Source organism: Camelus dromedarius, chromosome 14 (assembly GCF_036321535.1).
Source record: "Camelus dromedarius isolate mCamDro1 chromosome 14, mCamDro1.pat, whole genome shotgun sequence".
Lineage (NCBI taxonomy): Eukaryota > Metazoa > Chordata > Mammalia > Artiodactyla > Camelidae > Camelus > Camelus dromedarius.
The window spans coordinates 57,501,306-57,515,609 of record NC_087449.1 but is presented as its reverse complement, the minus strand read 5'-3'; the positions used below and the strand labels follow the sequence as shown (position 1 = coordinate 57,515,609).

The 14,304-nt window shown below is 54.9% G+C and overlaps 1 protein-coding gene across 1 annotated transcript; it reads left to right on the top strand.

Moving 5' to 3' along the window:
• PLA2G2F (phospholipase A2 group IIF) lies at positions 1–8,855 on the top strand. The gene is given in 6 exon segments (XM_010979856.3): positions 1–49; positions 52–115; positions 786–835; positions 4,291–4,435; positions 5,354–5,463; positions 7,574–8,855. Coding segments are annotated over 6 exon segments (615 nt in total). The 3' UTR covers positions 7,771–8,855.
• Positions 8,856–14,304: the final 5,449 nt, after the last annotated feature.

Below are 14,304 nucleotides of genomic sequence, written 5' to 3'. Positions count from 1 at the left end.
ATGGCAGATGGGGCTCAGGCCAACCCCAAAGGGTTCAGAAAGAAGGTGCTGTTAGACACCCCTCGGGGTGGAGGGGCCCAAGCCTCAGGGCCGCTTCTCCTTTGAGAACCTCCAGGTACGTGCTCGCTTCCCCAGGATGGAACCCTCCGTGGAGAGGAGCAGGGATGGGGGTGGGCAGCTGGTTCCTAGAATCCATTTCTCCAGAAAGGAGAGCTCTGAGTCTCCGATAGTGGCTGAGATATGTCATATTTTCAGCACTAGAAGGGCCCTGGGGTCATCTAGTCAGTCCTTATAGGCACTTGAGGCGCAGAGAGGCCAAGGGATCTATCGACGGTCCCACGGTATTTTGGAACTAAAGCTGCGACTAGCACCCGGGGACCCAGGTCTCTTGGCTCTGCGTGCAAGAGCCAGCCTCCAGGTTGGGTCCTGTGACTCCCCGGTGAGTGTATGGAGGGGGGCTGTTCGAATCTGTGACAGTGGCCCAACGCCACGAGATAGGGAGCTCCTGCTCGGGGTGGGAGGGAAGGAGGCTCCCGCTGCCTCCTGGCTCTGCCATCCTGGGGGCTGTTCCTCCTGGAGCTGCAGGCAGGCGAGAGGTGCCCAGATCTTCCTGGAGGAGCTAATTACAGGACAGGGGTAGCAGGAACTGGGGCAGCAAGGGATAGCGTTGATGACACTGACTGCGCCTGTCATGAGGCCCGGGGTGGGGGGTGGGGGGCAGCAGGCCTGGAACTGCACGCAGGTGGAAGGGATGGGCTCAGCACCAGGATGTCTTCCTCTCTCAGATCTCGCCTGGGGCTGAAGTTCATCACCATCGCCCTCCTGGCCAGCAGCGGTGAGTGAAGGCTCTGGGAAACTCCTCCTCCGCCCCCACCCCCCGGGCCCTGAGACCTTGGCCTGCCTTTCCTCCCCCTGGGCCTCTGCTTCCTGGCTCAGCCCCTGCCTGCTTCCTCCCCTCTTTGGGGCTGTTTACTCCTCCAGCCACCTGTAAACACACCCAGGACCCCAGGGCAGTAGGTAAGCATTTATAATTTACGAGCCTCAAGGGGGCAGGGGCCGCAGCTGAGCAAGCATCCCAAAGTGGTGGCGTTGGCTGGGCGTCGGGGCACCCGGCGACACGGGGGGGTTTGTGTACATAGGAGTGCGTGTTTGTGTATGTGTGTGCGTGCAGGTGGGAGCTAGTGAGCTTGCATGCGGATATCCGCGTATATGTACGTGTGTGTGGGTGTGTCTGAGCACGCAGTGATGTCTAGGGGTGTAATGCACGTCAGGAAGGTGTGTGAGTGTGTTCATCCCGGCATGTGTGTCTCTAACGTGCGTGTATGAATGTAGGACGCACACATGGGCACACGCGTGTGTGTAGTGCTGTCTGGGTGCAAGTGTCCTGGGAGACGACAGGGGTGGGGTTTGGGGACTTCTTTCCTGGGGGTGGTGCTCCCAGGACAGGTGAGGCTTCTGACACACACACGGGCATCCTGGTGGCAGGTGCCCCATGTAAGCGGAAGGTGGACGTGCCACTGGCGCTCGGTCCACTTGTTCGGCGTCTCCTGAACACCGCCAGGCTTGAGGCAAAGGAAAAAAATGCCAGAAATAAAATAAGGCTAAATGTGACCAGACATGAGAAACTGTTGGTTGAATTCGGGCAAAGTGACCTGTTATTTAGAAAATAACCTCTTGGGTTCGGCCCAGACCATGGTGTGGGGGGAGCAGAGCCTGAGTGAACGCAGGTTTGGTCTCTTCCGCTCGAAGTGTGAGTGTGGACGTGGCCACTCTGGGTGTAGCAGGTGTGTGAGTGCGTCTGTGGTGTGTAAGACTGGGAGTAGGCACCGGTGTGGGCCTGTCTGTGAGTGTGAGGCCTGTGAGGGTGTGTGTGTGATGTGTCAGTTGTGTATCAGCAACTACGCACGTGAGGTTGGCAAGGATGAGCGTGTGTCTGTGTGTGAGGTGTATGCTGGTGCCTGAAGTATGTGTGGCTGTGTGTTTGCATGTGCGTGCACAATTCTGCAGTGTGTGGAGGTGAGTGTGCAGTGGGCGAGTGGGTCTATGCCTGTGTGTGTGAGTGTAAGAGTGTGAGTGTGTATCCATCCTGTGTGTGGGAGCTGATGGTTGGGGGCCCCGGGGATGGAAGCTGCCCCCCAGGGCCAGCACCTCCATGGCTGGGGGTGGGGAGTGGGGGCAGGGGTTCCTTTGGGCTGGGGGATTGAGGAGGCAGGACCCCACAGCGGGTGACGTGTCCCGGTGCCCTGCAGGGATGTCTTTCGTGATGTTCTTCAGATTTGGGAATTGAAGTGGAAAAGGTTAAACAACCTTCCCCCGGCCCCACAGCACTAATGGAGAAATGGGTTTGCAGATCTGAGACTGTCCGACCCGGCGGCTGCTTGGCACACACTTGACTCCAGCATCAAGGACCCCGCGGAGCAGGAGGAAGGGGTGGGGGGAGACCTAACGTTCCCGGGGACCCCCTCTTGGCCCCCCTCTCCCAATTTTCTTCAACAGCCATTGCAGCCGAGTCTCCCTTGTGTGGCCCAGGAGACAGGCCAGGCCCCCAGAATGCAGAAGCCTCTCTCTCCCTGCCCCGGACCCCAACGTGGACGTTCATAGGCCCTAAACCACCCTCTTAAACTCGTCTGTCATTTCTCCCTGCTCCTTCCTCGTTCCTGCTCTCATTTGCTGCTCATTCTCTGTCGTGATAAAACTCTCGAAGCCAACAGACAGGAGGACTCAGGAGGAGCAGGACTCCCCAATTCAGCCCCCTGATGAGGAGGGCAGGCCTGGCCCAGCCTCCCCACGAGCCTGGAGAGGGGGCACTGTAGGGGAGCAAGGGGCTGCTGAGTGCAGGGCCCCGAGCCGGGCACCGGCCTGCCTGATCTCTGGAGGTTGGGATTGTTGCTCCCATTTTACAGATGGGAAAACCGAGTCCCAGGGAACTTTAGTTCTGGGCCTACACCTGCCGGATTCCACAGTCTATGCTCTTCCCAGTGAGGCATGTGGAGGTGGTGAGTCCCCGTCGTCACTAGCGGCGTTGGACAACCACGTCTCAAGAAGCAAGTAATCGCGGCCTTTGGGATTCCATCTGGCCTCCGGTTTCTGAAATTCTTGGCTTCCTCCCTCTCCTAGTACCTTCCCTCTTTCAGGCAGAGTGGGGAGCAGCGAGAGAGCAGGGGGCAGGGTGCTGAGCAGGGCACCCAGCCCTGGGCACAGCTAGAGGAGCCCCCGGCAGCGGGGGCAGGCAGGAGCCAGACTGTGTGGCGGCTGGCATCCCAGCCCTGGGGCATACGAACCCACGTTCGGGTCTGGGCTCTGCCACTTCCAGGCTCTATGGCCTGAGCAAACCTTCCTTTCTGAGCCTCAGTTTGCTCATCCATAAAATGGAGTGAGAGCAGCCCTCCTGCCCGTGGTGGGGGGGCCTCACCCAGATAGGGACCTACGCGCCAGACTTGGTGTCGACTAAGCAGTGAGCCAGCATATCCGAGAGCCCAGGAGGCAGGGAAGCAGGGGAGGGCAGACTGTGCTGCTGGGGTGAGCAGGCCTGGCACGAGCCAGAAAACTGACTTTGTGGTTCTGCTGCCAGAGGAAGGGTTGGTGCACTACCGCTTCCTGTGAGACAAGGACAAAGGAGCAGAAAGACATCTGTACATGCGTGTATGTGCACGTGCACATGCGCGTGTATGTGCACGTGCACATGCGTGTGTGTGTTCATTGGCTGTGCAGAGCACCCAGCTGTCTCTGGATAACTGTTTCTGCACCGGCCCCAGGATGCTGAGTCCCCACGGGGAGCAGAGGAGCCAGGCCAGGCCAGAAGGGCCCAGAATCGTGTTCAGAGGAGCATGTAGCATTTGCAAACCCCTCAGGGTGTACCAAGTACTGCGGCTCTCGCTGCCTGGGTCCAAATTCCACCTCCACCGCTTTTCAACAATGTGTTCTTGGGCATGTTACTTATTGCCCTGGGCCTCAGTCTCCTCATCTGTAAAATGGGGCTAATTTCCATACCTCGTAGGGTTATGGGGAACACTTGATGAGTTTAATGCCTAGAAGGGGCACAGGACAGTGCTTGGCACAGAGATGCCCTCAGGAAAAACTATTATTATATTCTCAGGGTCATGGTGCTTAACGTAAGGACGTGTACGTCGCACAGGGTGCTTGTTGATTGCTTCTCTCTCCTGTTCCCCGTCTCCCTTCCCCTTTTCCCCTGCCCTTGGGTGTTGGGAAGGCAGCCAGTCAGACAGGAGCAGCCACGCACGGGGCGGGGAGCTCACAGCATCCCCTCCGTTCTCTCGTCCTCTCTCGCAGTCCTGCCCGAGACCCACAGCAGCCTATTAAACCTCAAGTCCATGGTGGAAGCCATCACCGGGAGGAACGCCATCCTATCCTTCGTGGGCTACGGCTGCTACTGCGGGCTGGGGGGGCACGGCCTGCCCATGGACGAGGTGGACTGGTAGGTCCCAGGGTGTCTGGGCTGCTGTCAGAACCGGGCGGGGGCAGCGGAGGTCAGACTTCCTCCATCTCTGAGAGGTGGGAGGGGGCCCTTCCCCAGGGAGGAGGCTTCGTCAATGAGTCAGTGGCCAAAAGCCTGACACTCGACCTGTGTCCTTCTCAACTGTCTAGGACACTTCCTCTTGTCCATCTCCAAGGTCTCGGTCTTGGACGCATTTCAACTTCCGTTCTCACTGGAGGGAACTTTTGACCTAAATCCTAAATACACGTGAGAACACTCATACAGCTCGTGCTCGACACAGGCAAGGGCCGTGACCTCTGCCCCCTCAGACTGGAGGCTCTGGAGGCCTGTGCTTCCTCCTTCAGACTGCGAGCTCCCGGAAGCCATGGCTTAGCTCCCGTCCCTCTCTCCCTGCAAAGCAGCCAGCACCAAGTCTACTATCACCGGGGCTTAAAAAACGCTTGTTGACTAACTGCCTGCCCTCCACCAGGGGACGGGCGGCCACACCACACTTGCTTCCTGTCCCCCATGCCCCCAGTCCCCACCTAACCCTCCAGACCCTTGTCCTTCCCTGGCCAGCAGCATCCAGCTGGTCTCCTCCTACGCTGACTTAACCCAGGCTGCTGCCTCCCACCCTGAGCACAAGCCCCCCTCCCACCGCAGCTGCAGCCAGGGTCGGGGGGTGGGGGTGGAGCTGGAGCTCTGGGCATAGGACAAAGAGACACGATCGTGGGCAAGAACCCGGGGCGCTGGCCTGGCTCTGCCTGGCTGTGTGACCTCAGGCAAGTAACTGCCCTCTCTGGGCCTCACTCTGAAGGTCTGACTGATGAGGGACTAGAAGAGATGCTCATGATAGGGGTCACTGCCAGTGGGAGGTGGGCCAGGCTACACCGGCGTGCTCTCCTCTCCCGCCCCTAGGTGCTGCCACGCCCACGACTGCTGCTACCAGAAGCTCTTTGACCTGGGCTGCCACACCTACGTGGACCACTATGACTACACCATCGAGAACAACGCCGACATTATCTGCAGTGAGTCCCTCCCCCGCCACTGCCCCCACCCCAGGCCCCGACCCCAAGGAAGGCGCGGACTGCAAGCCCACCCAGCCTGTGCTGGGGCTGTGGGCAGGGCTGCCGGATGAAATACAGGATGCCCAGTGAAATCCGAATTTCAGCTAAACAATGAAAAATGTCTTCATATAATTATATCCTAAATATTGCATGGTATATACTTATACCAAAAATTAAATGTTAGCATAAAATTAAGAATCAGCGTAAGTAGATCCCACGCACTATTTGGGATATGCTTACATTAAAACATTTCTCGTCTGAAATTCAGATTTAACCAGGCATCTTGTTTGTGTTTGTTTGGTCACTAAATCTGACACCCCTGGCTGGGCTCTGGCACGCCTCCCTGATGTGCTCTGAGCCCCCAGGCCTGAGTTGGCACCCTTGTTCCCTAGTCCCAGAGCTGCTTAAGCTTTGGAGAGCTTAGGAAGTGATCTGGGTTCAGTGGGTCAGTTCTGGGTGGGGCCCAGGACTCTCTGTCTTTAATCAGATCCTTGGGTGATTCTGAGATTTTGTGTCTTGCTGACTGGGATGCGGGAGACCTGGGTTGGAGCCCAGTTCTGCCAGCGTCTCCTCGCCTGGCTGCAGTCTCCCCATGGGCACGTTGAGGAGTTTGACTCTGAGCAGACCCGTTCCCTTTTAGTTCTGTCATTGGGACCCACCAGGTGCGGCGGTCCCATCCTAGGACACCTAGGGGTTTGAGGTGCTGGAGTCAGGCCTGGCGGGACTCCTTGCCTTACTGTGGACTCTCCATGGTCAGTCATTCTTCACCTGAGGGGCGCAGCAGCCAAGCTGGCAGCCCAGGTGTCCTTGCCCTGCCCTACTTCCCTGGGGCAGCAGGTGAACCCTGACGCAGTCCCACAGGCAGCCGGGCCTCCCTTTGTCTCCCTGTCTCACCCAGGCTCTGTGTTGTCCATCACTAACAGCTCCCAAGCAAGGCCAGCTTTGCAAAGAAACTCAAGACTCCTGTTCTCTGGGAAAGAGTCTGGAAGGGGAACTGGGCACATCTGGGGCGCCTTGGCAGCCCAGGGCTGTGTGCCCCTCGTATGTTCAAGTGTGGGTGGAGGGGCCGGCTTGAGAGAGGAGTTCAGGAGGGGTTCATTCAAGCAGTTCAAGGAGAGGAATCTTCCTCCTCGCCCAAAACAGTGGACTGACCTAAGCAGCGGTTTTCATGGAGGGCTCTGGGGATTTCTAGGGGCATCAGGTCAGCTGCTGCAAGAAGTGACGGGTGGGTGTCCCTGAGTGGTCCTTGCTCTTTGAAGTATTTGATAGCTCGAGTGGCTTCTCTCTCAACTGTTTGATACATAAGTCTTTTGCAAAGAGGTTCATTTAAGAGCGAGGATTCTGCTGATGGAAAGTTTGAAAGTTTGCAAATCACTGGGCGAATGGGTGGCTCTCCAAGGGTGTTCCCTGACCCTGCAGCATCAGCACCACTGGTTAGAAACACAATTATCAGGCCCCGCCCAGACCTACGGAATCTGAAGCTCTAAGGGTGGGGTCGCGCCATGTCATCTGATTCTAAGGCCCATCTCAGGCTGCAAACTGCCAGGGTAGATGCTTTCTCAAGGCCAGTAGAATAAAAGCAGGTATTACCAGGTATTAAGCATTTGCTCCGTGCGAGACACTGAGCTATGCTCTTTACAAATGTTTTTCTCACTCTGTCCTTACCTCCTGGGTGGGTGTTCTGTGATTCTGTGCTTGAAGAGAGATGGCCTAGAATGGTAGACAGTAACTGGCCTGGAGTGGGGAGTTCCTGACACCTGAGTTTCTGTCCCAGCTGTGCCTTGGGTTTACCCAGGTGACTTAGGTAAACCCTACCCCTTCTCGGGGCTCAGTTTCCCCAGCGTTCCCACGATGTTGTCACGTTGGGCTTTAGTGGTTCTCTGCTCAACACGCACCAGGGGCACCTGGAGGGCTGGGAACGCAGCTGGCTGAGCCCCAACGCAGAGCCGTGGCCTGCAGACGCTGCAGACCCGGGGTGGGCCTGCGGGGGAGGGGGGGCAGTGCCGCCGACCCGGGGCCACCTTCCCAGGCCCTCTGCAGCCTCCGAGTCCATGTGCTCCGCTCCCCGTAGGCGAGCTCAACCAGACGGAGTGTGACAAGCAGACGTGCGAGTGTGACAAGAGCGTGGTTCTGTGCCTCCAGAAGCAGAAGTACAACGAACAGCATCGCAATTACCTCAACATCTACTGCCAGGGCCCCACACCCAATTGCAGCATCTATGAGCCGCCCCCTGAGGACAGCTCCCTGGCGCCCCCCACACCTCCCTAGTGCCCCCGGGGCCTGACAGAGAAAAGGGTGCAGGCTGTTGGAGCAGGTGGAGGTGGGGGAAGGGCGGGAGTCCCCAGGCTACCCCACTGCCTCCACCTTGGAGCCCTCCAGTGAGATCGGCTCTCAGAGGACTCAGAAAGGCCTGGGCCCTGACCGTGGCCACCTGGGTCCCCTAGCCCAGCACCGGGGGTGGCTTCATCCTGGACATGGCAGGGAGCATGTGGCCTGTTGGGGGTTCTCCAGAGTTTGGAAAGCAAGGCCTAAGAGGGACTGGGGGCCTCTGAGCTTGACTTCCACAGCCAGGCCATCAGGGCTAGGTCCCCGGTCTTAGAGACCCAGACCCAGGGCAGCCGACACTGGCCCAGAGCTTGGGACATCCTAGGATCCAGGTTCCCAGGCAGACAGAGTGCTGCTCACAAGGCCTGGGTACTGGGGTCCCCTTGGCTGCTCCCACAGGATGACTCAGAGTGACCCCTGCTTTGAGGGCCTCGAAGCTCTCCAGAGCCCCATTAAAGAGCAGGTGGCCCCATCCTGGCCTTCCCAAGGTGGCACGGAAGTCCCGGCCTACACACACAGGAGGGCCTTGGTGCTTAGTATCCCAGCCCTGACGTCTGGCCTCAGTTCCCCAGAGTGCCTCAGAGCAGGCTCCTGGGCACTGACAGAACCCACGTGCACTCCCCTAGGTACACGGGGACGGAAATGCAGGCCCGCCCAAATATGACCCCATCACTCGGGTCCTCCTGCCTCCCCTGCCCACCCACTAATGTCAGAGACACAGCCTGGCCACGCCCCGCCCTGCAACGTGGAACTGCTCTGAGGAGGGCCCTGACCGCTTGCTCCCTGAGTCCCTGACAAACTCGGGAGGGGAGCAAGGCCCAGGCCCCTAAGACCCCCGGGGTGGCAGCCAGGCAAGGGGGTGGAAGGACCAGAACCCTCCCTCCCTGGGCAGCTGGCGACAAAAGCCCTCTCTATGGGGAGGAGACCGAGGGCCGAGACCTGCTTCAGTGAAGACTGAAACAAAGGCAGGAGGGCCCAGGTCTAGGCAGGAGGCCCGTGGGGAAGATTCCAGAAGGCAGGAGGGAGGGGGCAGGATGTGAAGAGGGGTGGGAGGGGAGAAAGTGGGAGATTGGTGAGACAGCTGAGGACTAGACATCCAGGCCAGAGCAGTCTCAGCAGGAGAAGCAGGTAGAGAGCCTTGGGGTACAGGGGTCCCTTGGGGCCCGGGTTCCCGTTGGGACCCGTGGGATTGCGGGCAGGAGAGGAGGAGGATCAGGCCTCAGTGGGCCAGCTTTCCTGACTCTGCCCCAGCACTGTTGTTTCCCCAGGTGCGCCCTCCCCTATCCTTCCTCGTCTCACCTCTTGACCTCAGGGTCAGCGGCCTCCAAGCCACCGGCGTGTCCTGCCTCGCCCCGCCTTCTGCCTTCATCTGGTGTCAACCCCAAGGACCCACTGACACAGCGCTGTGACCCACCTGGACACTGAGAACATCCACCAGGAAGCTCGGCCTGCCCCGGGGCCCCTGAGGACCACCGGCTCAGAGGAAGGGACAGCCAAGAAGAGTGGGGGCCAGCAGGGGTGTGGGGGTGGAGAAAACAGCTATGAAAAAGACGGCAGGGCTGGACGGAGCTCCGCCAAACCGCAGCATCCAGAACACCAGCCTTGGGGACTGAGGGTGAGGCTGCTGGCTAGGTCACCTGTCGCTGTGTGTGGGACGGGGCCTTTCTGCTGCTCATCTCCTGCTGTCCTACTGGCTATGGTGTGTGATGGCTGTGGTCCCCTGTGTGTCCTGACCCGACCTGCCCAGTCACTGAGACCCTCTCAAGAACTCAGCTAACAAACCACCTTCTCCTCACTGTCCTGGGCGGACCCCCTTCTCTGAGCTAAAGGCCTTTCCAAGCAAGAGAGGAGCCAGGATGGTACACCCGGAGTCCCCCTGGAGGTGGGGACTGCAGAGGCCTCGGCCCCTTACCTGTGGGAGCCCAGGGCTCTGGCTGTGCCCCTCCACACATGCACACACACCCTCTCCTGAAATTCTGGGTGTTGGGATGAGATTCTGCTGCTAAGGGGTTCTGCCTGCCCCCTCCACCTCACCCCAGACTCTCCTGGATGCGGTGACCCCCAGAGATTTTCCCCTCCTTAAACTAATAAATCCTTCTGCCTCCGCTGCCCCCTGCTGGGTCCTCCTTGGCACGGCACCCACCGGCCAGGCATCAGGGGAGGGCACAGTGACTCCTGCCTGGCTCTCCAGCTCTGGGGATGTGACTTCCGCGACACCTAGCAGCTGTCCCCTTCCTCTTCCCCTCCTGTGCGAAGCGGCCCTCCTTCAGGGTTGGAAAGTGGGGCTGGGGTCCGGCGGTAGGACAATGATAACAATAACTGGGCTGAGTGTTTGCCAGGCATCGTTCTCCACAATGCTCGCCCTCCACCCTATCCTTTTCTGTTGAATAACTGAGGCCCAGAGAGGGAAAGGAACTTGCCCAAAATCACACAGGTCATTAGTGGTGGGGCTAGGATCAGAATCCTCAGCATCTGACTTTTAATGTCATCTCCTCATGGCTTCTTAATGGTGACTCGGGCAGCTAGGGCCAGTGAGACAAGCAACTGAGAGTCCAGCAAGGTGCCAGGTCCTGGGTCCTGGCCTTGGCCCCTTTTCTGACTCAGAGCCCCTCCCTGGGTTGGGTGTCAGTTTCCCCACATGCAGAATGACCAGAGCAGCCTTTTCAGATGCTCCCCAAAGCTGTGCGTTTGCTTGAAGACATTCAAGGGTGATGTCTGGGGAAGGGGAGGCCGAGCAGATGGGGGTCTGTGCCCCCAACTCATTCTCCCGTGAGCAGTCCTGCTTTTCCTGTGTTACATATTGTGCCTTGACATGAGCTACTTAAGGAAAAAAAGAGACTCTTCAGCTAAAAGTTTAAAAACCTCTGGACACGATTGTTCATTGGTTCATTCATTCAATGGACCTATCGCCATGGTCTCCTATGGACCAGACATGATGCTGGGCTTCGGGCTGAGCACCACAATCAGACACAGCCTCTGCCCGCAGGAAGCCCACAGCCTAGGAGGGGGAGGCAGACGTGTGGGCCGATAACCTTGACACATGGTGCCAAGTGATGTCGGTGGGGCACAGAGGACAGAGCTGCCAGTGTGTCCGTGGCAGTCCTGGAAGAGTCTCCAAGGGGACGGGGTGGACCTGGGATGGCATATTTGCTGCCTCTGGAGGTGGTGAGGAGAAGTGGGGTCACAGTTTTGGGGGAAAGGTCTCTGTTTCTGCAGTCTGGGTGGCCTCTCCCTCCTCAAGACTCCTTGCAAGTTGGTGGGGTCTTCATGCTAAAGCTTGAGGAGGGGGTTATGCTTGTTTTGTGCTGCTCTGGGGGCTGCCACTGACAAAGGCTCTCCCCTTGACCAAAATTTACTCAGGCTTCTGGGAGACCTTCTCTCAGCTCGGCCTTTGGGTTTCCACTGCCCAGTTTTAGTAAGAATCCTGCTACATCAGTTTGGTGAGAATCCCCACCCGCCCTCAATATCTGATCAAATGCCTCATCCTCCACTTTTCCCCAGGTGACATCCGATCCCATTGACCTGCCTTCTGCAAGAAACCTGTTAGGCCAGTTTAGCAAGAATCCCTTATCCTTTCAGCAATTTTTAATCCACCACCCCCTCACCGGCTATAAATCCCCACTTAAGAGAAGTGAGCATTTGAAATCGTATTTGGAATTAAGCCCAATTCCGTACTGGCCCCTATTGCAATAATTCTTGAACAAAATCTGTTTTTGCCACTTAAACTACTGTCCAGCTCTGGTTTTTTAGGGGTCATGGCTCAGATGGAATCAGATGCACCACTGGACCCCCAGACCTCTGCCAAATAAAAATTGTCTCTTGTCATGTGGTTCTGCAAGGATGAAGTCACAAGTCACCTTCAGCGCCCCCTGAAGGGAGTTCAGGGCTGAGGACAGGACTGCGGTGCTCCGTGCTCTGGGAAAAACTGGCAGAACAGGCCTTCAGATGGTTAGATGTTTTCAGGAGAAGATTTTATGAGCCCAATTTCTTGCCTCTTCTCATATCTAGACAAGCACTAAAATCGTTCACGGAGAAGTCTGCTCCTTGTGACGAGCAGTAACCTTCTGCCAGAATGTCAGCCTGACTGCATGGCTCCCCCTTCGCCAAAATCACACTGTTTGCTGACCTTCCCTCACCCCTCTTCCCTCTTCGGAGCATCTCCTCAGAGCTATCTGAGACGCTGTCTCCTGGGCTAGAGTCCTTATTTTGCCCCCAAATAAAACTTAACACAGCTCTCAGGTTGTGTGTTTTTTCCCCAGTCGACGCCTCCCACCCAAGACCCTAAGTGGGCGCCTTTGTATTCACTCCTGGTGGGCTGATCAGGGATCTGTTGTGAGCCCGACTCCGGAGCCCGTGCTCTGGATGACTGCTGAGGCTGATTCTCAAGATTCTGAGTTTACTGTCTCTGAAGCTTGATTGGAGTTCCAGGCTGCTTTGTCTGAAAGGCACCCACTGGGCTGGGACTCTCTTTCTGGTTCTTTCCTTTGAGCCAGGATTCACTCTCTGACTCCTCAGGCTGGAGAATTTTTCGTGGCTCTTTGTGAGGCCTTTCTGTTTTCTCTGTTTGATCCTGCTTCTCCCACGAGAATTCCTCAGTCGACTGAAACCCTCCTTTTGAAACTCCGCGGAATTTGGAACTTCACTGGCTTCTTTGGGAAACTTGAGGTATCCCCAGACTGGCTCCTCCAAGGCTTCCTCCTTCCCAGCTCCCCCTCTCACACCTTCCGTCTTCCCTTCAGTTCCTTTGAGACCCCCTTCATCGCTACTCTCTCCAACCCTCCGTCTACCTGCCAGACCTTCCCATCACACTCCAGACCCTCAGTCCCTTAAATATTTGGCTCCCTTGCCTCTCAATCGGGGGCTCTCAAGGGACTCAGGGACCTCTATAAGCAACTGGGGCTGAAAAGGAAGTAGGTGGCATATATTGTCCACTCACATGGGCTTTGGAGACATCCAGGCAGCTGCTTTGATGTCTCCCATCTCTCACTTAAAATGTAATCCATAGCCTCCTTAAGATTACATATCAGGGCAAATGAAAACCTTAAAGGCCTCCTCCACAATTATTGGCACAAAGCTTTAGCGCTCATACTGATTAAGTAATCTCAGCTCGCCGTATCTGCCAGAAACACAATTCAGATAAAAATACAAAGTGAAACAAAGATGAGATCCAACTATTGTATAGAAACCAGTGGTTTGTATCATAGTTTTATTGATTCATGGCTAAAATTTTGGAATGAAACCTGTGAGGACTCTGCTGTCGGTATGTGTGTGCATGTGTGTACGTATTTATGTATATATGTAACGTATATGTGATATTTTTCTACTCAAGATGGTATTGCCAAATTAATCTCTTAAAGGAGTCCTATTCAAAAATGGCTTAGAGATAAACACTTAACTATTTCTAAAACACCCTGAAATGTAGATATTAACCAAGATAATTTAAAAGTTCATATGATTTGAGCAAATCTTTGATAAATAAGACCAGTTTCATATTATTGATTTAATAAAAACAGCTGTGTCTTTGAGTCATCAACATTAAAGTGTAACATGAGCATACGTTTTATTCTACTTGGGGTTAGTAGTTAAACAGGGTAATGTCTTATCCACTAAACGTTTACAACAACAAAAATGATCAATTCAGCCTAAAAACAAATGCATAAGTAAAAATGTAGTAAAAATGAATTGCTTGATATCCATGACTTCATCTTGATTAAGCATAGCAGTAAAACAGAGAACCTCTGTCTTTAACTTTGTTAGATTTTTGCTGTTATGGAACTTGCCTAACGTGCATGGGCTGTAAAAGTAGTTAAGAGGGAAATAACTTGGGGTGATGGCTAGCTTTGTTTAATGTTATAATGTATCTGCCAAAAAACACTTTCTAAATCTTTCTAGTAACTTGCAACCTTAGAGTTATGCTAAATTAAGTAATAGATATTCACTGTCTAGATCATTCCTAAGATAAACTACTAAAACATGAATTACTAAGCACAAGTTTACTTTCATATACTTTTGGTTCTTATTTTTATACGGTATAGAGACATATATTTGGATCTGTTAAATAAACATGAGAAGTTGCACTTGAGGAAGCACACTGTTCCAGGAATTACAAGATGGGCATATTCACAAAATTTGCTAATTTATTGTAGAATGTTGATATTGTTAATAATTGTCTATTTCCTCATTTTCACTGGAAATTAAGGTTACTAAGGGTTAAGGATTCTAATCAGTATATGTAAATGAAGCTACTACAAATAATAAAGGCGAAGGAAAAAAACTATGCAAAATATACAAAATGGAGGATATATTTTTAAGGAAAAAGGATTGTGATTTTTGTCTTAAAGTAGTTGTTAAGAGGTTGTTTAAAAGTTGTTCCAGAATGAGAAAGAGAAAAATACAAAACCAAAAAGAATTAGAATAGATATAGAAAGTCGTAGAGGGTTTGTGGGAAAGGAATTTTATGTGTTGTCAAGCTGGCTG